Source organism: Carcharhinus amblyrhynchos, chromosome 11 (assembly GCF_965287045.1).
Source record: "Carcharhinus amblyrhynchos chromosome 11, sCarAmb.v2.hapA, whole genome shotgun sequence".
NCBI classification, from domain to species: domain Eukaryota; kingdom Metazoa; phylum Chordata; class Chondrichthyes; order Carcharhiniformes; family Carcharhinidae; genus Carcharhinus; species Carcharhinus amblyrhynchos.
Window position 1 is genome coordinate 66,174,969 of NC_137334.1, and position 26,235 is coordinate 66,201,203.

The following is a 26,235-nucleotide window of genomic DNA, read 5'->3' on the forward strand; positions in this document are numbered from 1 at the left end:
TTACCATCGCTTTTGACAATCACTTCTTTCAGACACATGTCCTGCACGTTGACTGTACAGTTCGCTATAAACTCCGGAGATGAACAATCGTCGTTTAAGCGGAATTCTTCGCATTGGTAGCACTGGATTTGAAAGCCCAGACCTGGGGAGGGAGCGGGGGGGAGGATATAATAAAGTTAAAACGAATACGGTGTGTGGATTAATCGACTGTCAAGGCAGCCTCGTCGCTCTTAATTTATCTAAAGATTTGCCCATTGAGATGACAATGGAGAGTACAGAGTGAAGTGAATCCAATAAACTGCAGGATCGCTCATGCGAAATAATTTCACGGTCTGAGATTATATAAGCTCTGATCATTCGTTTCTGATTCACTTATGGACCTTATTAACTTTTATTGTCATTAATTAACTGCTCCGCGCTCCGACAGATCACACATATTGATTTATGGAGAATAAACTACACAAACCTGAAATGCTTCTCTGCTCCAACCTTAGCATTGATTACAGCAGAGAAAATGCATGTCAGTTTTTTTTTGGCTGAAGCAATTTCAGAAGAAATGACTTCGGATGGTGTGAAATTGACTTTCCTGGGAAGGAGGGGAGGGGGGCGGAGAGAGGGAGAGAAAGAGAGGGCAAGGTAGTGACAGGCTTACCTGTAGAGGCTAAATATCCGCAGAAAGTTGTGTAAATGAAGAGCTCCATTCTGCTCGGGCTGCGGGGAGAAGGCAGGGGGGATGGGGAGAGAGCGTCCGATCAGTCTCAGGCGAGCTGCCTTGGTCCAGCCATGTCTGCACACTGGGTCCCTCGGCTGAGAAAAACACTGAAGAGTTTGGAGAGAGAGAGAGAGCAAATGGACAAGAGACTCGCACCACGTGACAGCAGTCATCTATCTGGAATTCAGGGAGATACATCAGGGGGAGGGAGGTGAAATAGTCATTAAAACTCAGAAAGAGCGGAGTGAGGAACAATCCCGGTGATAAGCTGGAGAAGTGGAGGAATACTGATCAAAGGGAGAGGGGGGAACGATATATTACTGTAAGGGGGAGCTGTACAGGATAGAAAAAGGTGTTAAACCCTGCCCCCCATGGACAACATCAATGCTAATAATTACAAGGGCACTGATTTGGAAACAAAATCGACAGCCTCGCAATTCTTCCCTCCCACAGTTTCCTCGTGAGTTTGGATAAAAAGTGGCAGAGGCGATCGTTCCACCTAATGGCAGGGTTTGTGCGCCCAGGGGCTTTGAAGCTGTTAAAAGTCAGTTTGTAAAACCTAACACAAGGGCTGCGGGAATACCGCAATCACTGGGACTGAGCTCCGGGGTGCCAAGTGGAGTGAGTGGTTCCTTCCTCTAACGCGGAGGGAACTCGCTGACAAAAGCGCCAGTTACGGTCTTCACACAGTTAATCCCAACAAGCCCGACAAGCGTTACTGTAACAGTATTAGAGCGGCTTATCCGAAACACTGGATGATTAGCTGTATGCTTCAAAGCTTTTTCATTTGTTCTTTCCTTTCTTTCTATATATTATTGCGATCGCGGTTCAGTGGTCAAATCCCTACTTTGAATAAAAGCGCATTTACGATTTGGCCTCTAACCGCAGCCCACTGTTTTATTATTAAGTAACTGCAGGTACGCTGCAAGCCTGGCATTGGCATCGATCAGAGGATGAGTGGAAAGAGGGTGTGTGCGGACAGAGTTGGCACTGGCCTCTGCTACCCACATGCCACCCCCCCCCCCTCCCGGTTAACCATCTGAAATCCCCGAAGGAACATGCTTTATTCACCCTCACTGAAAGCAAAAGGCCACACAGCAAACAACAAAGGCGGACCCAGCTTCCTGCAGCCAGGTTACTCATTTTGAAAGTTGCCCCTCTCTGCTGCCGAGACTAAAGAATGACCCCAAGGTGCAGTCTGTCGACACAAGTCTGAAAGCATTCTTTTTATTATTAATTTTTTTATTATATTCGTCCTTACATGAAAATATGACATGAATTTCTAATATAAACACTCTAAAAGATTGCACCCAGATATTAAAGTAACACTGTTGGTACCGCAAGATTTCGGATCTTTTTTACACACACTTGGTACACTTTGTCAGCCGCTCCGGATCAAAGACTTTTGTGTAGACAGCCCTAGAAAATATCAAATATACTACTTTACAATTCCATGTACAAAAGTAGATATAAATATCTCACGGCTAGAAAAAATACACACCATTTGAAATATCGCACCTTTTGTCCCCCCCCGTCAGTACACATCCGAGCTTGTTAGAAAACAAGGGGGTGGGATCACCAAGTGCAGCTCAGCACACATAAGAGCAGAGCGGTTCCTTACAGAGACATTTGCCCGCTGCCACTGCAGCTGAGATTTAGCACGAAGTTTGTTCAAAAGTGAAGGGGGTGGGGGGAGGGGGAATTGTTTGATTGCCTCACCACCCCTTCCCCCTCCCCCGGGAAAACAGTTTGAGTTTGGCTCCTAACGGGAGATGTGCTCATTATGTAGAACAATATTTAAAATCGAAACACTACCGTGTGGGTCACAGATATCCCTGACATCGACTTAGCTTTTCTAAAAAAAAGCGGGGAGGGGGCGGGGGTATAGACAAAAACCCCGGAAGAGCCTGGGAAACACATTGATTCAAGTCACCTGAGAGTTTAACATTTGCATCCCCTGGCCTGGCTTCCTGGGTCATTCATGTGGATACTGCACTTGGGGAAAAAGTACAGAAACACTGCTAAAGGCGGCTGTACACTAAAAAAAAGCCACCTGTCATAGACTACCACACCATTTGTGGAATAGTTCATGGCTTCTGGAATTTAATTCCAATCATACTCATAAAACCAAATGCAAGGATAAACAAATGTCAACGTTAACTTGTGATATCTGCCTGTCCAGTTCGAGGTGTGTAAGCCCAAGAGGATTGCACCATTGTTTTGCCATTTATTGCTTCTTGGATTTGCTACAAATATATTTTTTTTCCAATTTACAGAAACAGTAACATATTTATACAGTGCAAAATCGTCTTCCTTAAATCAGTTAATTCACTATTACAGGAGTTGCAGCGTTTCCCAGTTTTCATTCTGCCAACAGCTGTCAATGTCTGAAACTCATTCGCCGTTTGTGGGGCTCTCTCCATTCAAGCTGATGGCCCATTTCACTGTGGTACCGTCTCGCCGACCTTCCCAATGTCTTTGCTTAGCAGCCCAAGAACTCCATTGGGGCGCTCAATGCGTTTCGCAACGTTTTATTCCTACACCTCATTGGACGCTTGACTGGCGCAAGATGAGAAACTATCATACAGAGAGTCACTGAGTGACTCCACATTATCCACGCCGGGTTTTTCAGGCGAACTTAGTGAGGGCTCCTCGTTTTTCCCGGCGCTCTCCTTCTCCACTTGGGGTTTTGTCGAACACTTCTTATCCTCTTCCACAATACGCAAACTGGTGGAGTTGATCCTGTTAAGGGTGTCCAAGGAGACGGTTGGCAGAGTGGGTAGCCTGAGCTCTGGCCCCTCTTTTCCCACTTGTTTGATTTTCTGTAATAAATCAAAATTGAACAGATTACACTCTTAACAACTCATGAGGGTTCAGGGTGGGAATAATTTCCTGTTATATTTATGTGTCCTTCTTGTACTGTTGCAAACAGTACAGGATCTCTAGCCACAATGGAGAATGCTCAATCTCTGTGGAATACAGCCAGTTACTGGAACTTGGGGGCGGGGTGGGCAGACACACCATACATGTTGCATAGTTTCTGGAGATGACCTCTGCTTCGTTTCCAGTTGCAGAGTCAATGAGGCTGCTGGGCTCGTTTGCAGAGGTCAATCACAGTACAACCTTATTCCACTTTTAAGATATCATATCAGGAAACCGATACCACGTCAGTAGAAATTCCCTTTGTGATTGTGTCTACTTACTTTCCAATAACGTTCAGTCGCCTTTGCTATGGGACTCGCAGACTGTTCACCTCAGTACTATAAAGAGCTCTTAATGTGATCCTCATGGTAAATGGATCAGTTATATATGTTGGTACCTCACACTATTTGTCAGTGCGTCCAGGTCAAAATCAGTCTGAAGACTCAGAAGTTGACAAGTAGTTAAAGCGAGTGCACATTTAATCCAGATGAGAGCAGCAGGGTCGGATCAATTGAACCGTTTCAGCGCCTATGGTGCAGTAATCTGGTGGAACTCACTGCCCAGCTTTCCATCTGTCTTTGAAAGTATTAGTTTTAGACTCGTCTTCAAAAGAATCATTCACAGAGTTAGCTAAACAGTTTGCATCCTCTTTTTAAAAGAGAAGGGTAACGAAAAACATTTTTTTAAAAATTCTATATTTATTGAATTATTCATTTATTGACTAGCACAATGGAGAGATTTTGAACTCAGAGATCAAAGTGTATTTATACTTGGACATAAAAACTGCCATTTGACTCGAGCATTTCAAAGTGCAGACAGCATTTAATCAATATTGAAGACTTGTCGCAAATGAGTGTCTTAGTGCAAGAACTCCCAAGAAGTAAATCTATAGTCGAAAGCACCCGTTGCAAAAGATTATGTACCAAGCAGCTATAAAATCAATGTTAAATCCATCAGTATTCATTGGTCAGCCCAAATTTGAAGAAACCACAAGTTTCTTGGTGCTTTTATAGTCGAATATTTGAAGTATTCTTTCTTTTAGCTCCCAGTTGAAAGGAATGGGTATATGGTCTACTCGCAGACAATTACTGTATAGTTGCCAAAATGGCCTGTTAGCTTTCATTTAAATTGTTTTTGACCAAGCAGCCATTTTGATTCCCACATCCTATCGTGCCATTCCCAACACACTGGGACATTTCTACAACATTTTAATGAGCACTGAACTCAAAGTCCCCAAATGTGGAAAAGTTTGTCCCAATTACTGATTTTATATTTGCATGTACTGCTCCCCTAAAAGCCACAAGATTGAGAGATGCCTATTCCAATCTAAGGTATTAATCTGTTGTCAATCCTATTATGCATGTGCCAAGCAGAAGTCAATGTGAACATAACATCAGAGGCTGACCCATTCATAGTTAATGGCTATGAACCTTCTTGTGGCTCATTAGAGTCTTATTATTGGGGATACTGAACATTCATTACCAACCCGTTTTTTGAGCAGTAGTGGTGCATATCTTTGGGAATTCAGATGAATGTGGTAAAGTATAGGAGAATCATGAAACAGAAAGCATTTTTCCCTTTCCTTCCACTTTGTAAGGGTTTGGCACATTTAGAGTATCTTCCCCTCCCCAAAGGCAGGTAAACAGTTGAAGGGGATGTCAGAAATTGTGGACAAATCTTTGTGTAATCCATTATTCACTGAAAACACCAAATAAAATAAATGAACACCAACATTACAATTGTATATTTTGATCAGGCCCATTTGTGATCTTTATCATAAGTGGAATATTATATTCTGAATAAAATTCATGAACTCAATAGGCAGCAGTATTCTCTTGGCCCCAAACAAATGAAAAAGGTCATTCAGGGGGAGTTCAGTGGTTGGTTATTGTCCTGAGGTAAACTGTTTTATTCTGACGAAGATTACACTTTTTGTTGTCAAGAAACATCAAAAGGAGCAAAGTCTGCTTGTTGGACCATCTGTATCTAGGTCAATATCAGTAATCATTAAGAGCAGTAAATATGATAAACCTGCTCAGAATCAAAGGTTTGCAAGGAATCAGATAACAAGACAGTTATGAAGGATGAAACATAAAAATTAATAAATTACATACATGTAATAACAAAAAGATTTGAGGGCTTTGTATAGGGATCAAAGATATGAATTACAATATTGAACAGGAATAAAACACAATCTTTCAATATCATAATCTTTCAGTATCACCTTATATAACTGATGACAGGCTAAAAAACAAATAGCATTCCATTATATATGGGAGAGATGTATAATTATAGGCGATTAACCAAGGTAGAATATTAAAATGAAAATATTAAAAATGGTTATCATTTGATTTTATTTATGCATTTGGTTTTCGTTAAATTTTCATCTGCTTTTTAGTCAATTAAATGGAGTAAGGATACTTGGTTAACAGATTAGTGGTATTGCATGACACAAAAGTAATCTAAAGAAGATGGTATCATGCTGCTCTGGAGACTTAATCATCTTTTTATTGAGAAATTAATAAAACCTAGGTCCATAGTGCAGTACACCATCAAGGTTGCAAAGCATTGCAAAATAAATCAAGAATAAATCAAGAAATTGCAGCAGTGTTGCTCATAGTGGTGCTAGCTGAATAGAGAGGCTTGAAAGATTATAGCAAAGAGAGAGGTCGGATATTAAACATAAAAAGTACATGGGGTGGCATGAGAGCACAGTAGTTAGCAATTCCTGCTTGGGTCACTGTCTGTGTGGAGTTTGCATTTTCTCCCCATGTCTGCATTGATTTCCTTCGGGTGCTCCGGTTTCTTCCCATAGTCTGAAAGACGTGCTGGTTAGGTGCATTGACCCAAACAGGTATTGGACTGTGGCAACTAGGAGAATTTCACAGTAACTTCATTGCAGTGTTAATGTAAGCCTCACTTGCGACTAATAGATAAACTTTACTTTTACTTTACACAGATAGAACAAGAAACTTTGGTATGCTGTCCAGAAGATTGAGATGAAAAACGTGTCCCCAGATATTGATGCTGTGTTTATTGCTCAGATTTTATACAGTATTAAAAATTATTGTAGGAGTGCTCTTCATAAAAAGGAGCCAAGACAGTTGACAACGAAATTATATGTTCAGTGTGACCCAACATATCTACAGCTTTATGGAGTTGCACATATTTGGGCAGAGTTACTGAAGATTTTGGCTTAAATCTTTGTGAACTTCTGATGACTAATGGTAGAATATTTGGAAATAACTAAGCAATGGAGGTAAGATTGTTGGGACACAAGTTAGAACAGAAAGTGAAAAAATTGCATCAGGAAACAAGAGAAACAAAAATAATACCCAGAAGCAGGGGGCTCTGATTAGGGATTAGAAAGAATAGCTGGTGGAAAACCAGGAAGACAATAGTAATAGTAACAGAAGCAATAGCAGGAAGGCCTTTCGATAAAGTTGCATTTGGCAACAGTAACCAGAATCCAGCCACTTTCCAAAAAAAGATTGAAAGCTGAGTTGAGATGTTTCAGCAAAATACAAAGCTTGACGCAAAGGGCAGAGCTCACAAAATCAAGCAAAATGGTTAACTTGATTGAGCCAAGATTGAATACGTGTCCAAGGGATAGAAGAGCAAGATATGAAACTTCCCGAGTCAGCAAAAATAACATCACATACTGGCACTAGGCCATATAGTGAAAGCAGCAGCTAGAACTGAATAAAGGAGAAAAGGAATTCTCAACAAGCACTCCAGTTTACTAATTTATATTGCCAAACTAGACAGGTCCGGATTACAAAGTGTGCTCTACTGCTTGGCATTCTGCAAGAAGCTCCTCAAGTCAGAAGAGCTCAGAGTTAAGAAGAGATGAAAATGGACATGGGAAAAAATGGTTAATACTTGATAAATTAGGTTACAATGACATTCGGTGTACTAATCAACTAGATTGATATGTGGATAGTTGGGTATGGAGACGGATGTTTTCTGAAAAATATCTTTATTCAGTAACATTGTGCTAGATTATTACTGGGGGTGGGGAAGTGGGGTGACTCCAGTCGCCCCAACCTAAACACTGGGGATGAGCCCACCTCTGCTTAGCCAGCTTGTCCCTCTTTATTTTTTTTGGTGATGACCCTTTAATTAGTATAAAGCAGGACCTCCACCCAATTAGAGGCTGGAGATGTGGTCAAGGAAGTGGTGTTCAGTGATGGATCCGGACATTCAGAAATATTAGAGATCTTGCTAAGAGTTGGCTGACAGTCTGTAGTGAGGGAGTACGTGGGATATTTTGTGCAGGGCTAGGTGGGAGAGGTGGGGAGGGGTGGTGGTGGGGGGGACAGGCTTTCGGTGTTGGGTGGCCAGGGTGGTTGTGAAGAAGAAAAACTCAAAACTCTGGGAAGGGCCTTTGATTGGCATTGGTGACTCAGGACGACAGAGGCATTTAATTGTCCTCTTGAGGGACACAGTGAGTTATGGGTGGTTGACCCACCAGATGCCTCTCTTGCTGCATATAAAATCATGATGAGGCTGCCAATATTTCCCGAAGTTATGGGATCCAGTCTCCTGTTTTTCCATAAAATACAGCCTGTGGTGCATTCTTGTTGATTTTGTTTTTGCAAAGGCGGTGGTACTTTAATTAAGGACAACATGCAAACTAAGTGCATTATATACTTTCTTAGTCTTGTACAAATTACAACTTTAAAATATAATTTATGAACCATAAAATGCCATCAAATCTATATAGATAGGTGTTTATTGATATATGTTTAATAGAGATTTGCCTATGCGTTCAACTTGTCAATAATGGTTCATACTTTAATGTATCAATATCATTCAACCATATACACTAAATTAATGGTGTTTTACTGTGAATAACTCAACCAGGAAGTTGGTAGTATGAATGATACAAAAGTTCATTGATTTTGATTACCAATTCACATTGCAAGTTGATAGACTCAGAATAACAGTCAAACTTTTTCAGGTATAATTGTAAAATAATGCTGTCTATTTGCCAAATATAGTCTGATCACACAATGGGACATTACAATGGGATTGAATTAATCTTTGAATTACGTCTACAGTGAACAGGCATTATAACAAATCAATGTAAACTGAGTTTGAAGGATAAAAAATTGCACTTGTCTGCAATATTTCAAATTATAAAAATAATAGAAGTAATAATTATGCGTTGACAGAAATTGCACTGCTGTGGCCTATAAAATAGCAGGAAAAATTAGAAGGATAGACAGGTTTGTGTGTTAAAAGGCCCAGCAATTTAATACTGATATGATATATCTTCACTACGCTCTTAGTGGCAAGATTATAATCATGAGCAGTTGAATGGAAATGGGAAGTACCAGCTACACTTTCTACAGGCTGCAAAGTCTTTACATGGTTGACAGCTTCAAGGTGGACAAAGAGAACAAATGGATAGGGGTCATGTGAATTACCTTACAGATAATTTGCTGCCAACTGATTATGAACAACATCTCAGTTAAATACAATAGGAAGAAAATGTTAGCAAAAAAGATTAAAGATAACTGAGAAGCAAGTTAAAAACAGACAATGAAAAACATTTTTTTTTGGAAAGTATTCTTCAGCATCAGAGAGAATAAGAAAAACCATCAGACAACAATGTTAATTTTCAAACTACTTCTATTTAGGTAAATGCCCAGGAAAGATTATATTCTGAGAATGTACAACTTATTCTGAAATCAATTTTCTTCTGAAATATAATATACTGGAGTAGAAATTGCTAAGCATTGGACCTGTATTTTCAGTGCCAAATGGGTACAAAGCATCTTATTTCAGCAGTGAGGATGTACTGTGCTGAATATGCACAAATATTGTGTCCATTGCTAAATTTGTGAGGCCCTCTGAAACAAGCTCAATCTCCTTAAATATGTAAATGAGGGGCCTAATTACCATGTGTACTCCTTTTAAAAATGTGAGTGGGTTGGCAACAGAACCAATTTGTGTTGATCATCACGCCTCTTGCTTTGAGTACACATTGGTCACACATAATCAAATCTGAACTCATAAAAGGAGTCCAGATTAATTTCTACCCCACCATTTCAACAATGTCACAGAACTTTCAAAGCTCAGATTTTATATAATCACTACTTTCACTGTAGTCATTTCTATAATCATCCACGCATAATGAAAGCAAACTCACCTGTGACTTATTCTTAAACATAGCAAAGTTTAGGATGTATTTTACATTATTATATAACATGTAAAATTGTGTAATAGAATAATCCATAACATAACGTGTTGCATTTGCTTTTATAAATCAAGAATTTTTTTTTAAAAAGTGGTCTGTTGTGACGCTACTGTGCCTTTAAGAAATGTATTTCTAATCATGCTCTCTGCAGTTTGTAAGTAGGCTTTTTTTTTGTTATTGGCCCCCGAGCTGTCTGAGCAAATATCCTTTTACTATTGCTAAAATTATATAATGGGCCTTTTGTTTATTTTCAATCTGGGCCTAATACAGTGTCCTGGGGTTTTATGACCCATTTTGAACTGTTAGGGGGAAATGATTGACAGGTCAGGTAGGACAGTTTTTTTCACAGGGAAAATTCAAAGGTTACCTTTAGTTTGGCAGAAGCTGTTTGGACTGAAGGAAGGGGGCAGTGTTTTTGTCTCTGTCCCTGATATTGGAAATTCTGCTGGCTGCTGGCTAGTTAGAAGCTGTTTGGACTGCAGAATGTTAGCAGTCTTTTTTGCTTCTCTGGAGTGAAAATTTTAGTTTGTTAGCTAGAAGCTAGAGACAAGAAGTGGCTTTGTCTCTACCTCAAGGTGTGCTGGGAGCTCCAGGACAGGGAAGTCAGGGTTTCAATTCTGCATCCACAATCTGATTCACAGCAGATGTTGCAAAGCTGCAAAATCTAGCATCACTCGAGCATACTTACTTTTTGTGCTAAGCCTACGATGGGATGTATGTTTGTGGGGGTGTGATTGTTTGGAACAGCTGCTAACATTCTTAGCTGTTAAAGTTTATACATGTTACAGTTGTGTTTGTGTAATGGGTAAAAGCTATTGCTAATTTTCTTACTGTGTGTTAACTGTATTCTCAAATAAGCTTTGGTTGATAAAAGCTCCCTAGTGGGTCACTTGAATCATACCTGGAGTGAAACACCTAATGCTTACCTGTGCCAAATTCAAAGTGCAAAATGTATGGTCTTGGCTGACTTCACAACATACCTTTGAATCTCTGGCCTAAGTTATAACACTGCACATAGTAAAATTAAGGATTATAGCCTCATTACCCTACATAGTAACTTTCCCATCTTAACCAAAGAATCAGCCAGTGGGTGTTAACCTGTGACAACATGTACCCAACTTGAGAAGAAAAAAAATAAAGCAATATTGCCCCCTACAACCTTTTAACTAGCAAATCACGATTGAAGATAAGGTTTTGACAAATCTAAGGTAAAGGAAAGAGCACAAAAACTGTCAGTGAAAAAGAAAGAAAATGCTAAAGACATAGAAGTAACCAACCAATGAGTCAGGAGAATTTATTCATAAATGAAAATGAGGAAAAAAAAAATCTTTGTTTATTTACTTACTGAAATACTTGAAATTCAGAAACTTGTGCAAAAAGACATGGGCCTGAATTTTCCAGATGGCTGGGGCTAGTTATCTGGACAGATGGCGGGGAATGAATCCCCCACTACTCCAACAGACCCACTGCCATTTTAATGAGCTTTTACTGCAGCAGTTGGAACCTCTGACCTCAGTTGGAAGGCTGACATCCCTCAAATCCATCCAGGGACAATGCTGTATTGACCAGATGAGGCACTCCAGCGCTATGCCTGGGACTAACAGCAAAATTATCCCTTCCCGCCCGTGACAGGTTCCTGGTGGATGGGGACGGAAAATTTTGTGGCCGGCAAAAATTTGGAAACCTACCAGCATAAAAGCAGATTGCAATTCTCTCAATGCTGGGTTAATGGTGGTTTGGTTCTCCTGCTGCCTGGTGGTGTGAAGGCCATTTGCATTAATTTCCATCTCATGCTCATTAAAACAAGATGCTTGCCTGAATCTCCTTGCGCCTTCCAATCTTGCGTCATACCAGCCGGAAATTAGGGTGACCTCAAACCCTTTTGGAAATGCTTAGAGTGCACAAGCCAGACCCCAGTTCTCTCGTGTCTTTGAGGTGAGCGCAATCTGTATAGATTACTTGCCATAGACTGTGCCGCTCTACACTACACTGCTGGGGCTATAGAGCTGGTCCCCTCCTGTTCTGTGCTGATATCGTCTGCAAAGCTGGCACTGTACTGTGGTACTCATGCAGTCCTCCATGTTCAGACACAGGCTATTACTGTGCCGGGGGAGTGAGTGTAGGCACCTCCACAGTATCCATATTAACCAATTTGAAACGGTGGGGTATGAGGTGAGGATGATGAAAACAAGGGGGCCAATGGGGAAGCAAGACTATGCAAGGGGAGGGGGAATTGCAGGGCAAGAGGGTATGACGGAAGGCAGAGGGACAAGGAGATGAAGGAGGATGATGAACAATGGAAGACAGAGGGAAGACCCAAGAAAGCTGGACCCTAACAAGGTTACATTAAACTGACAAACAAGAGGCTCAAAAGGATAACAAATCTTTGACTGGAAGGGGATGCACGTAAAGTCTGAAATATTGGAGGAGTGTGGTACATTGGGGATGATTAAAAAGCCTTAGAATCATAGAATCCCTCCAGTGCCAAAAGAGGCCATTCAGCCCACCAAGTCTGCACCGACTCTCCAAGAAAGCATCCTACCCAGGCCCTCCCCTTTGCCCTACCCTCGTAACCCTGCACATTTATCATAGTTAACCCACGTAACCTACATATCTTTGGATATTAAGGGGCAATTTAGAAGTCAGGGGTGTGAGTTTTGAGAGGGTCATTGTTATCATTAGCTCTCATTGAGATGAGGAACTATGTTATGTGAAGGTTACAGTTTTTGTTCAGGAGCTGGCAAACAGGAGTCACCCAGTTGCAAAATGGAAAGGAGCCACGGATGACAGGCATTCTGGGGCTATGTGGATTTCATAGTCAGCGTGATGAGACAGTGCAGAAGAACAGTGGGCATGTAACAGGAGTAATCATTGGCAGCGTGGTGTACCTCAGCTGTAGCGAGGAGCACACAGCCTGTGTGCAGGGTTGTCTTACAGTCAATGTTCTCGGGCTTGGTGGGTTCTGTATTGGGCTTTAGAGAAAATGGTGACTCGTGACATCTGCAGCCTGTAGGTATGGAAGACACAATCAGGAGGTTCACCTCTGTGCACACAGTCTCCAGATGGGATGGATCGAGCTCATGGGGCATGGGCACTTCACAGGTGATGGGTTCGGAGGGGAGGATTGAAATGTCTATTCCAACAATGGGATCCAGTACTACTGGGGAAGCTGGAAAAATACAGGAGGTAGTTCTAACTTCATATTGTGATGCTCGAGGTAAACTGATGACACACAGTGGGGGATGAGACATTGAACTTGATCCTGAAGTAGATGTGTAGCAGCACCACCATGAAGTCCCAGAACAATTGTGTCCAACAAAAACAAAAGTAACACTGGTTCTGCCTGGGAGGAGTATAATGCAGTGTGGGAGGACCACAATGCTGGGCAATGGGGCCCCTTCTTGGGGATGCCCTGTCACTTATGGGTGCCGTTACAGTGGACAGGATCTAGGTCAATTACAAAGGAGAGAGACCTCGTTGCCCAGGAAGCAACTGAAAGCTAATCCTTACATTCTGCGCTGTTAAGGGGATAGACATAACTCACCGGCTTCACATCAACTTGCGATATCGACAGAGTACAGGTAGGAATGTAGTCTTGGTGAATGCAGGCAATTGTGAAGCGGGCACAGCTCCACTATACGTGGCATCCCATCAGCGAAGGACAGTCACGTTAACAATGAACATCATTCATCACTTGTCAAGCGGCTTCCATTCATTGACCATGAGCAATTGGTATGTCAGCTCAAAGAATGGAGAACAGAATCGCTTTGGTTCAATGATCTTAATTACACCTTGTGGAGATGCCAGCATTGGACTGGGGAAGTACGGTAACAAGTCTCACAACACCAGATTAAAATCCAACAGGTTTATTTGGAATCACAAGCTTTCAGAGTGCTGCTCCTTCATCAGGTGAGCCACCTGATCATCAGGTTGACTCATCTGATGAAGAAGTAGTGCTCCAAAAGCCTGTGGTTCCAAATAAACCCGTTGGATTTTAACCTGGTGCTTCTTACTATGCACACCTTGTCACCCCACAGAAGGTTCCAGATGTTACATTTCTAGAATGGCAGCTGGATCACATCAATGTGTGAGTGTGCTAGCATCTCAGGGGAAAAGTTCCATCAGAGATGTGCTCGCCCTATTGAGGTGTGTGTCTCTGCACTGATGGAGGGTGAGGGTGAGCGTTGTGACAGATCTTCCTGAACCACCTCATCCTTGGAAGTGGTTTGGAGGCTCAGTGTGCTGTTCAGCTGCTGGCGGACCTCGATCTACTTGTGCCTAGAAAATAGAGAACAGAGTTTTAGTTGATGAGCGTAAGCTAGTTCAGACGACATGTGACGCATTGAGATTGTCAGGATTTGAGAAAGTGATGGAGCTGTGATCCATACTTGGTTTTAGGGAAAGACCAGTCTTCTCATCCCCACAGGAGCAATCCCTATCCTCCCCAGCAAGTTTGGCTGCACCTTGCTGCCCCTCTCCTACTCTGGACTCTCTCACCTTTTTTGTGTGCAGGTTTGGCCTATATAAAGGTGAAAGGCTACATTCCTAACTATACTCTGTTGATGTCGTGACTATGATCAGAGGAATTGCTGCAGAGGTTGGGTGAGATGTATGCTCCCTGTGTGTGGTGAGCCCTCCCCAGAAGGATCAGAGATGGAGTTTGAGCAACATGATAGACGGGGTGGTTACGATGTGAAAGTCTCTGAGAGAGAATGAGTGTAGGTATGTGTCTCCCCGCAAATAAATGTGCAACATCTGTGAAGAGAGTCCCCCTTTTGAAGATATGATAGGAATTTGATACTGGAGGGAGCTGAGAGGGGACTTACCCTTGTGCAGCAGATGAGACCATTCATCATTCTTGAACCAGATGGCATGTTCGGCCTTATTACCAACGCTGACCTTCTAGGCGTTGGCCTCCCAAGCCAGAGAGGTGATGTTGCTGTACTTCTTGCAGCCATCCCTTGAGTACAGAACATGTCTTTATGCCAGAATTCCTTGGATCAAGGCCTCTAGTGGCCTGCTGGTTGAATTGGACAGCAGCCATCTTCTTGATGCTGCTCGCCTTTTGCTTCTCGTTTCCTGACATGAAGGGCATTGTGAAGACAGGTGGGCTGCAGAGAATGAGATCTATGTGCAGGATTGGCATTTAAGTATGGCACCAGGACCTTTAAATCTGCCAGCTGACAATGGGCAGACAAACCAGCTCCTGCCTTGGAGGTATCCAGTTCTCAAAGGGAGGGTACCCCCAGTTAGAAGGGACTATCCTAACATCCCACCCCAGATCGAGGATTGAAAATCTTTGTTTTGCACCCTGGGCTACCTGATGTCCATCAACCTAAAAATTGAGACTGGGTGGGAAAAGACCCTTAAGTGGCTACTAAAGGACCTTAACTGATGCAAGGGTGGGGTTCTTGTCCGGGGTCCTGTCTGCCCTACCATAAAGTCAAGTCCTGCTCCGGGCACGTGGAATCCCATGCAATTTCATGTACCACCCCCTCTGAAAGTCTACCAGCAAGAGGAGGGAGTGGGGAGCAGGATGGGGGTAAAATTAGAGCAAAGTTAGAGGGCAAATTTAAGAAAACTCGATTCAGATAAAGCTTAGATGGGATGGTATTTGTGAAATACATGCTATCTGCTCGAAGGAGGCAGCAGAAACAGAGACTGACTTCAAAGCTGACAAATAGCACTGACTAAACACAGTCAAATTGTATCGTCGTGGATTTGAAAATGAGTCGAATACAAACTCATGAATGATGAATTGGAATCAGTGTTCAACTACACTTTTAAATAATAGCTGCTCATTTTGTACAGCAGAAAAAACAGGAAAATGAAAGACATGCATAGGAAAGATAGGAACAGCAAATATGCATGTGGGGAAGAGAGAGAGAGAGAGACCCAGGCCACGATTGTGCCATCTTAAGCTGGATATCGGGGGGAGACGCACAGACCACTTAATTGGTCATTTCAATATTGTGTGAATATGATTAGCGAGCCCAGGACTAAAGTCTCTGGACCCACTAGCGTCTCCCACCGCACCAGAGTATTTCACTCCAGTGGGGATTACACTAGACCCCCCACTTCCGGCAAGATAGCAGCCCAACCCCAATGGAGTGAAGCGGGGGCAATCAGAGCCTCCCAAAGGGTCGGGCAGCGGGGGGTGCTCGCTGGGCATTGGCACCCTGGCAGTGCCCAAGAGGCAAAGTGCCAATGCCTAGGGGGAACCTTGCCATTGTCCATCAGGCATGGAACAATGCCAAAGGAGGCAGTAGGTGTATGGGGGTGATTGGAGGGGATGGGGGGCTAGTCGGGGAGGGGGGAGGCGTAGGAGGGGCACTCTGCAATCAGGATCATGGGGGGGAAGGAGGGAGGCCAGTGATTAGGGTGGGCTGGGCAGGGGGGTGTTGGGTTTAGCTGGAGGGGGAGGGGCAGTCAGCCTGCTTGGTGGGGTAGGCTGGAGATCGCAGCAGGTCAGGAGGGCCCAGCCTGGGAATGGTCGGGGGACCAGCAATTGGGCGGTGGGGGTGCTGGCCAGCGATTGAGCTATCCCAGCAATTGGGAGGCCATCAGTGCCACTGCACAGGCACCAATCGACACTGACAGATCTGCATATGCACAGTATCCCACTCAGTGCTATGCTGCCAGCCTGTCCAGTGGGGGATAGGCAGCACCCACTGAAATTTAATGATATTCACACTGGTGGCCTTTGCAGTGCAAAGTGGGAGATTCTTCTCTGAACTCCCACTGTAAAAAACAATGCGAATTACTCCAGTTCTCATGTGGATTTGACACTTTGAATCCTTTGGGGAGAATTTCATCCCCTGTATGTTTCCTCAATGGTTCCAGACATCGAGGCACCCTTCACATTGCCATTGTGCCCTGAAACTCCCATTGCCCAAATATTGATAACCCCACTTCTACTTAATTCCAAGAAGTAATTAAAATTTCCAATTCACCAACCTAACTGCTACCAAAATGTAGATTTTCCCAATGCAGTACTGCCAAACATGATCATGTTCTCAAAAGATTGCCAAACCCAATATCCTTCTACACCTGCCCCAAAACCTCACAACCAGCTACTATTAAGTCACACGTATCTACTCCTAATTTGATATGCACTGCCCACCATCTCCCAATGCCCTTTTTGACTTTGATTGGTTGGATGGATCTTTGATTAACATTGAGTAAAAACATTATCATTCTATAATGTTTGTTCTCCAAGTATTAATGTCCTAAACAAAAACAGAAAATGCTGGAAAATCTCAGCAGGTCCGACAGCATCTGTGGAGAGAGAACGGAGCCAACGTTTCGAGACTCGAAATGTTGGCTCTATTCTCTCTCCACAGATGCTGTCAGACCCGCTGAGCGTTTCCAGCATTTTCTGTTTTTGTTTCAGATTCCGGAATCTGCAGTGTTTTGCCTTTATAGTAATGTTCTAAGTTGTCTTTCTACATTGGTGATTTGTGAACATGCTTTCACTTGGTTCATAACTCAAAGCTGCACTTCCGTTATCCGTCATTAGTCAAACGTTGATCGCGATCAAGTCAAGGGACAAGTGGGCTGGGAGGAGGGAAAAAAGAGCAGAATCAGACTCCAGAACTCAGCTGAATTCATGTCTTTCTGAGCAGTGACTTGATGATGAGGCAATATACTTTCTTAATGTGTTCTATGTAGGTCATCTATTCAGATGACAGCCTTATTACTTATTCACTACTAAAAACACAGTTTGGCATTTTGGCTGCTGCAGCTCTTGATCATGGGAAGATGGTAGTTTGCATAAATTGTTCGGAGCGACTGTAGAATGTACCTAGCGAGATTGTATCGTTCAGTGAATCCGAAAATATCCTTGTGATACTCATTTTTTTTTTGCGATCGTCCCTTTCCTTGTAAAGCAGCCAGAAAAACCTTAGGTCAAGAGATAAATTGTTAAACTTACTTTTTTGCTCAGCTTTTTACAGCAAATAATAAAAAAGGTCAATGCTAATTGACATTGCGTGACAAAAATAGAAGATATGGCTGTTTTCAGAATTAACATGGCTATCTTTTTCATTTACTCTGTCTAATAATAAGAATCTTTTGTTCAGCCTGATGGTTACCATTGCCTCTTCAGAACCGGGGTTGTCTTTCAAAGCCTCTTTGCAGGCTCTTCAAACAATCTCTATTAAACATCTGTTAAAAGAATTGAAAAATACAGAGAAGAAGCCTATCTAAGTTCTGTGCTGTCAGGAAATGTCTCAATGATAAATGGAGGTCGGCTCAGGCCTGCAGGACTGTGATGTGTGCCACAAGAGTTTATATCAGTCGCTCAGGCTTCTGTGAAAGGTTATTAGAGATGCTCAAAACAAACATTGGAGTCGAAACTTCTCAAAATTGCTGCCATTATAGAATGCCCTGAACTAAACTCAAACTGGTGGTATCCTTTCTCACTAGCCTATGGTGGTGGTATTTTGTTTTAACAATTGCATTACAGCAGCAACTGGGGAAATTATATTTTGAAACGTCCACAAGTTTCAAGCGATGTTGTCATCCACGGTAGTCAGAAAATGCAATGTAGTTTTTTAAAATGGGTTAAGTGTTCAGAGAAGACTTGGTAAAGCTGTGGAAACAGTCCAATTTGGGTTAGGATCAACAGAATTTCATAACCAAGGGAGCAACAATGATTACAAAGGCATTATGATCAACAGTACGAAAGGATAAACTCACTTGTTCTGTAAGAAGGTAAACATTCAGTGGTGCTATATTTGTACTTATTTCATGTCAGTTTGTATTTTATGTCATTGGTACATAAGCACTGCAGCAAATTTTGGCCTAAGTACAAGCTGGCATGATCAGCAAGGGTACAGACATGAATTTGGACATCATTTCTCACATAAATCGATTTAGGAAATTTGAGGCCGAATTGTTAGCCAAAAGGTTATTTTTATATGAGGTGCTACAGTAGAAGCTGATTTTGCCCTAACACAATATTCCATAAGGACATTTCTAATACAGAAGCAATCAGAAGCAGCAAGCTGGATAAATATGTTTCCTTCAATCGTGAAAAGACAGTGAGGTCAATTGTAGTGCCACCACCAAAGAGCTCTACGCCTACCAAAAGGAGTTCAACTATCTGAGCAGAGGTCAGGGCTGGAATTCTCCTATCCCTCCCGCCATTGGAATTTTAGCGAGCGGGTTGCGGAGAACGTGGAACACCATTGACCGTCGGGTGGGAATTTCCAGCTTTTAGACCAGCGAGGCCAGAGGACTCTGCCTCAGAAATCAAACTTTCATCTTCCGTGTCTGCATGTGTCAGATATTTGTGAAGAAGCCCACTGATCCAAATGGGGAATCCTCAGTTTTAGTTTCATGTTTGTGTTATTAATTTTTACTTACAGGGTATATTATGTGTTGCAACTGTAGATATGTTTTAAATGTGCTCTCCACAGAAAGTAACTGTGCCTCCGTATTGCTGTTTAATGGGCTTCTGTAGTAAAATGCGAAACTTGAGCATATGAAGTATGAAATTGAGCAGTGATGCTTCTCAAGAACAATACTGTATCATTTAGTGCGTTGATGAGCATGTTCAAAACTTACATAATGAGGGAAAGGAAATATGAATTAATGTCAAACCTTCATTCGAACTCACAGTTGAGATTCCTGACATTTCATCGCCAGGTCTCTGGGAAAGAAATGAATATCTGGTCTAACCTCTTATTTCTTCATGCAACTAAAAAAGTAACAGCTCCACTGTTATGTCCAGTAACAAAAATAGTTTATGCACCTTCCTCTTATTATCAATTAAGTCAACATGAAGCAAAGCCTTTGCTAAAATCAGAATTATTTCAAATTTACCTTCTGAGATTAACATCCCCATCATATCAAGTGTTACCTTGGCCAAGGAATTCCTCCCATTCCAACAATATGTCCATGGGGTTTTCACCAGCAAAATAATACTAGGGAGTGGGCGAAACACAAGAGGCTTTTCCAAATATTGCAAAGCTGTGCTTATGGATTCACGCTCTACATTCCTTCTGCCATCAATGCCTCATTCTCAGAACCACATGCCTTTTTGCTTTTCCTCATTGTGCCGAACAGAGCTTATATCTGTTGCACAGTTTCACCTAGTTCTTCTGAGCAGGCTGCAAGGGATTGGGGTGTGGAGAGGGTGCGGGGTGGGGGAATGCAGAGGCCCAAAGAACACTGGTGTTCTGACACTAGCATCAATTTTGATAACTATAGGGAAGGTCTCTGTAAGATTGAAAGCTTTGTTTTAAAATCATGAATAAAATCACCATTAAACTCTAGAAATCTTATTAATGCTGAAGTCAGGTGACTACGTGCCAGGCTGTTCCTAAATTTGACATTAAGATGACCGAGGAAATTTACATTACAGCTAATACCAGTGTAAATTAGACTCATAGAAGATACAACCATCTAATCAGTTCCACTGCGCTGCTCTCTCTCTATAGCCTTACTAATGCTTTTTCTTCACGCATTTATCCAACTCCCTTTTGAAAGTTGTTACTGAATCTGCTTCCATCAGTCTTTCAGGCAGTGCATCCCAGATCACAACTCACTGCATAAACAATGTTTTCCTCATGCCACTTCTGGTTCATTGATAAGCACCCAAAATCTGTTCTTTGGTAACTTTGTCGGTGCAAACAATTTCTTCTCCTTTATTTTATCAAACCTTTCAGGATTTTCAATACCTTTATCAAATCTTGTAGAACCTATAAATCTTGTGTAAACCTATTCTGTCCCTTCTACAAGGCTCCCATATGCTTCTTACGATATGGTGTCCAAAACTGAGCACAATACTCCAGCTACAGTTTGATAAGGGTTTGGAATAACTTCCTTGCTTTTGTACTCAATGCCTTTATTGATAAAGCCAAAGTTCACATATTGTTCTTTCATATATCTAGGTTTTTCTGTTCCAGCACCCTTCGTAAAAGTTGTGACATTTTGTTTATGTTGCTTCTCTTCCTTCTTCTTATCCCCAACATGTATCACTTCATGCTTCACTGTATTAAATACCATCTGTCATCTGTCTGCCCAGTTCTATGTTTTCCTGAAGTCTGTTACCATCTCCCATATAGTACATCCTAAGTGTTGTGCCATCTGTAAACCCAAGTTCAGGTCACTAATATATATCAAAGAGAGTCTTAGTACTGACAGGTTTGGGAACAGTACTGTATACTCTGTTCCAGTCTGTAAAATAACCATTCAACTTCACTCTGCTTTCTTTCTGTTAGCCAATTTCCCATCGTCATTTCCCCTTAAATTGCACAGACTTTAATGGGGCTAACAAATGTATTTACAGTTCTGTAACACTTTACCCTCATCAACCATTTCCATTATTTCATCAAAGAACTCAGTCAAGTTTGTCAAGCCTGATTTGCCTTTAACAAAGACTTTCATTATTAACCCAAATTCCAAATAGTTTTATCCTGGATTGTTGTTTCTAAAAGTTTCTGTATTTCCAATACTAGGCTAAGCAGTCAGTAATTGATGAGTTTATCCTCTCCTTTTCTGAAAAGGGGTGTATTATCGGCGATCCTCGAGTGCTCAGTGCACGTCCAGTGGAGATGTGAAAGATTGAGGCCAGAGCCTCTGTGATCTCTATGCTTACTTACCCCAGTATGCTGGAGATTCATCAACTTGGTCCAAGTGCTGCCAATCATTTAATATATATTTTTATCCAATCTAATATCACTGTTGCCTCTTTTTTTTACCTTGACACTGACGGCATCCTTTTCTTCAGTGAAGATGGATGCAAAGTGCTCATTTAGTACAGCAGCCATATCCTCTGCATCCAGAAGCTGATTTCTATTTGGTCTATAATCAGTCTTATCTCAAATGTGATTATGCTTTTACGATTCACAAGTTTATAAAAAACTTTTGCGTTCCCTTTTATGTTAGCCAATGGTGTATTTTCATACACTCTAGCCAAAATTTTCTACCTGTTCCCACCGACGGGATTTTCTGGTCCCACTCATGGTGAGCCCTACAGTGGGTTCCCTGGTGGCGAATGGCGCAAACAATGGGAAAACCCATTGGCAACGGTGGGACTGGAAGATCCCACTGCTTCCCAATGGCAGGCTAACTCCACCACAGCAAAGCTTGCCTTGGAGGGAAGGTGGTAAAATCCTACCCTGTCTTTTATTCACCACCCCCGCCACCACATCACCTCTCTTCTGTGCTTTCAATAATGAGCTTAGTTTTGTACTCTATTAGAGACAGTACATTTGTCAAAAGCTTCAATTTTTACATTATCCAGGAAATTCTGGCATTGGATCCCCTTCCTCTCCCTTACATGGGAATGAGTACCAAAACCATCTCCTCCTTGAAGGCTTCCCATTGTGCAATCACTGTTTTGCTCAGCAATTTTTCTTCCAGCATACCTAGGCTAGAACGCTTTACAAATCACTAAAATTAACCCTCCTCCAGTTAAGGACAGCACAGTGGCACTGCTGCCTCAGAGTACCAGGGACCCGGGTTCGATTCCCGGCTTGGGTCACTGATTGTGTAGAGTCTGCATGGGGTTTCTCCGGATGCTTCGGTTTCCTCCCACAATCCAAAGGCATGCTAGTTAGGTGCATTGGCCATGCTCAATTCTCCCACAATATACCCGAACATGCGCCTAAGCACGGCAACTAGGGGGCTTTCACAGTAACTTCATTGCGATGTTAATGTAAGCCTACTTGTGACACTAACAAAAAAAAACTTTAAAGTATTCTCAGACTTGATTGTTTTTTGTCCTTTTTCTTAACCATTTTAAATTCGAGGCATGAATTTTCCTCGAAAAATGGTGCAGCTCTTACAATGTGGTAATGGCAAAAAAATCTAGGTCTCACTAATAGGATTCAGGTAAGAAGTACAGAAGAAAGGTACGGACAGCAAATGACATTAAATCATGCCTGGCAACAAATCCATGCACTCAGAAGAGTTTGTGGGTTAAAAAATATACCGCTTTGCATTGCAAATCACGGCAACCGCTGTTTTTCAGGATAATAAAAAAAAGCATTGTTCCAGCATTGATGACAATCTGCTACAGGTTAACACCAGCACAATAATTATACCCAATGCTGAAATTATGACATTCTGCAATTATTGTTTTAATAAAATCTGTTGGAAATGGAAGCTGACCTTGAATACTAAATAGGAATAACAGGACAATATATATTTCTCAGTTGTGAGGAACATTCAGCAGATAAGTTTACTTCTCAATGCTGCATAATTAATCTTTACTCAGTTCTCATAAATATAACTCGAGATACTGCAAAATGGGATTTAACACTGACCTTTGGCAGAGGCTTAAAACTAGCAGATTTCAATGGAAAGGATTCTGTCTGTAAAAAAGACAGCTGGTTCACCACTGTTCATTTCATGCTTCTGCAGTATGGCAGTTTATTAAAAAATTCCGACAGTGTATCTGAAAATATATATACATTGTTATTGAGTATTTATGCTCATCTGGATGAATGTTAAGTGTTTTGAAGAATGTTGCAGCTTTGAACTTCAGGGACCAATTAGTGCAGTCAAGCATTTTGGAAAAAAAGACAAGTTGTTCTCGGGATGTAAGGGGGCAAGGTAAAATTTACTGCCTTTTCCTTGTGGACCCATACTGTAAAACTGGCACCCCACTCAGACCAGACTAGATCATTTGTGAACCAGAAAGATTGTTTTAAACTAAGTAGCTGCTTTTACGATCTATAGAAAGAAGTCTCACAACACCAGCTTAAAGTCCAACAGGTTTATTTGTAGCAAATGCCACAAGCTTTCGGAACATGCTGTTCCTTCGTCAGCTGAGTGGGAACTCCCCACTCACCTGATGAAGGAGCAGCGCTCCAAAAGCTAGCGGCATTTGCTACCAATTAAACCTGTTGGACTTTAATCGGGTGTTGAGAGACTTCTTACTGTGTTTACCCCAGTCCAACGCCGGCATCTCCACTACCAAACTAATGCAACCCTATGTGTCCATGCAGTTTGCTCACCCGAAGCACTGACTATTTAAATGGACACCATTATTACTGGTGAACAAGACTGCAGCAAATTATTCTTGAAGAAATAAAGCAAGATCACAATTAGTTTTATTTAAACCACATTTTCCAAAATAAAATCAAACTGATGTTATAAGTGATTAAATCAGTGCTTCTTAATTAAATGTATATAATTGGACAGAATTGCTTCCATCTACGAACCTTTGGAAATCAAGTTAGAACTGTATTTCTTTGATAATATGGACTCCAAACTATATCCACCGTTCTGATGGCCTTGGAGTCTGGTTTTATATCAGGATGCTGCAATGTGAGATTCTCAGAACATTGGTTGATGTCACAATGAACTCATCAATGTTGTTTAGGAGGCTTAGGTCAGTACTAAAACACGTAGCATGCTTTCTTCCTCAAACTTTGCTGCTTCAGTCATCAATGTGCAGCAGTGCAGGATCCAACACAACACTACTTAAGGATATTTGGACCATGCAAGATGCTATTTACAGTACTAATTGAGCATGTTTGTTATTGCAGCCAGGGCTGAATAGTGCGAACTGTAACCCAACACCAGTGAAGGAGATTAGCTATCCAAGGGGAAAGTACATTAATGAGGTGCACACCGCTGAGTGAACACTTGTTTCTGGTTTAGATGGAGCACTTAATACCTGAGTGGCAATTGTGTAATTGACTATAATGGAAATGGTAATGTTTAGTGTTTCTTGTTTAAATTGAGCAGTTGTTTAAATTGGTCAGAGTCAATTTAAGTGATGGGGACCGTATCATGGTGATTTGGTTTAAACCAGATTAGATCAGATTTTTCATTCACTGGATATACGAACATATGTATATTTAGTGAAACTTCACTATTTAAAAAAAATTGATATTTCTATTTAAATTGTGCATTGGACAACATTTATCCCTCAACGCTATCAGGTCATTCGTCTTGTTGCTGTTTGTGAGATCTCACTCTGCACCATTAGCTGCTGCATTTCACTACATCAGGACAGTACTCCATTGCCCAGAAAGCATTAGGAATGCCGAGGATGTGAATGGTGTTATATCGGGGGATGAGCGGATTACCTTATCAGGAAAGTTTGAGCCTGTATCAACTGGAGTTAAGAAGGAGGAGAGATGATTTTACTGAAACATACAAGGTCCTGAGGGGACTTGGCAGGGTGGATGCTAGAAAATATTTCCCCTTGTGGGAGAGATAGAACCAGGAGACACAGTTTGAAACTAAGAGGCCTCCTATTTAAGACAGAGATGAAGAGGAACCTTTCTCCCTCATGGGGTTGTGAACTTGTGTAACTCTCCTCCCCAGAGAACAGTAGAGGCGGCATCTCTGAATATTTTTAAGGCATGCGTAGATAGATTCTTGACTAATAAGGCAACCAAAAGGTATTGGGTTAGGCAAGAAAGTACCACTGAGACCATAATCAGAACCACCATAATCTTATTGAATGGTGGAGCAGGCACGAGGGGCCAATTGGCAACTACTACTCCTAATCTGTATATATATAAATGAAAATTTCTTTCTTTTCCTTCATGTTTAGAGATTGTCAGGACGTACAGAATTTTGAACAGCTGTGAGCCATTGCTCAATGCAAATGCAGCTAAGCTTCCTTAAACTATTTTCATGCAAGATCCTCAACAGCGAGGAGAAGTGGTGCTTTCAACTCATTATTCTGAGCAGAATTTCCATCAGGCGGCTGGGTAAAGAGGACAGTGGGCTGAACTACTGCACCCAAAGTCCTTATTAATGAAAACTGCAGCTATTTAGAGCAAGTAGCAAATCACGAGATGCTTCATTTACTAAATTAGAAATGGGTCTGAATACAAAGGACAATTGCTGTCAGCATTTAAAACAAATGTAATGAGCTGAATTTTACAGACCACCAGCAGGTGGGAAAACAAGAGGGTAAACCCGTAACTTAGGGTGCCATGCTATTGACTGCGTACCCACTGCCACTCCAACTATCCCACCCCTATGTGATTGTATTGGCACGCAGAGATGCTGGAGGACACTACTTCCCCACAGTGCCCTTAAGTGGATAATTAATGCCCAATTAAAGGCGTCATCCTATTCCGAAAAAACAGGCAGGGATAGAGGCCTGTGCCTAACCCATTCATACAATCATAGAATCCCTACAGTACAGAAGGAGGCCACTCAGCCCATCAAGTCTGTATCGACCACAATCCCACCCAGGCCCTATTCCCGCAACCCCATGTATTTACCCTGCTAATCTCCCAAACACTAGGGTGAATTTAGCATGACCAATCAAACTAACCCACAGATCTTTGAAGTATGGGAGGAAACCAGAACATCTGGAGGAAACCCACACAGACACAGATAGAATGTACAAATTCCAAAGTGACCCGAGGCTGGGATTAAACCTGGGACTCTGGCACTGTGTTTCTTTTTTTTT

General features: G+C 41.8%; 2 protein-coding genes across 9 annotated transcripts in view; both read right to left on the reverse strand.

Annotated features, from left to right (window-relative positions):
- LOC145350244 (ly6/PLAUR domain-containing protein 1) overlaps positions 1 to 875 on the reverse strand; it is a 31,517-nt gene extending 30,642 nt beyond the window's left edge. Inside the window, exons 1-2 of the mRNA XM_080199312.1 lie at positions 653 to 875; positions 5 to 142 (exon numbers count right to left, since the gene is read on the reverse strand). Coding sequence (XP_080055438.1) covers positions 5 to 142; positions 653 to 701 — 187 coding nt within the window. The 5' untranslated portion in view covers positions 702 to 875. The remainder of the gene's footprint in view (positions 1 to 4; positions 143 to 652) is intronic.
- A 1,095-nt stretch (positions 876 to 1,970) lies between these two features.
- The window catches only part of nckap5l (NCK-associated protein 5-like), a 567,643-nt gene continuing 543,378 nt past the window's right edge, over positions 1,971 to 26,235 (reverse strand). For all 8 annotated transcript variants that reach the window (XM_080199314.1, XM_080199316.1, XM_080199313.1 and 5 more), the window contains one exon: positions 1,971 to 3,534. In XM_080199314.1, coding sequence (XP_080055440.1) covers positions 3,250 to 3,534 — 285 coding nt within the window. In that variant the 3' untranslated portion in view covers positions 1,971 to 3,249. The remainder of the gene's footprint in view (positions 3,535 to 26,235) is intronic.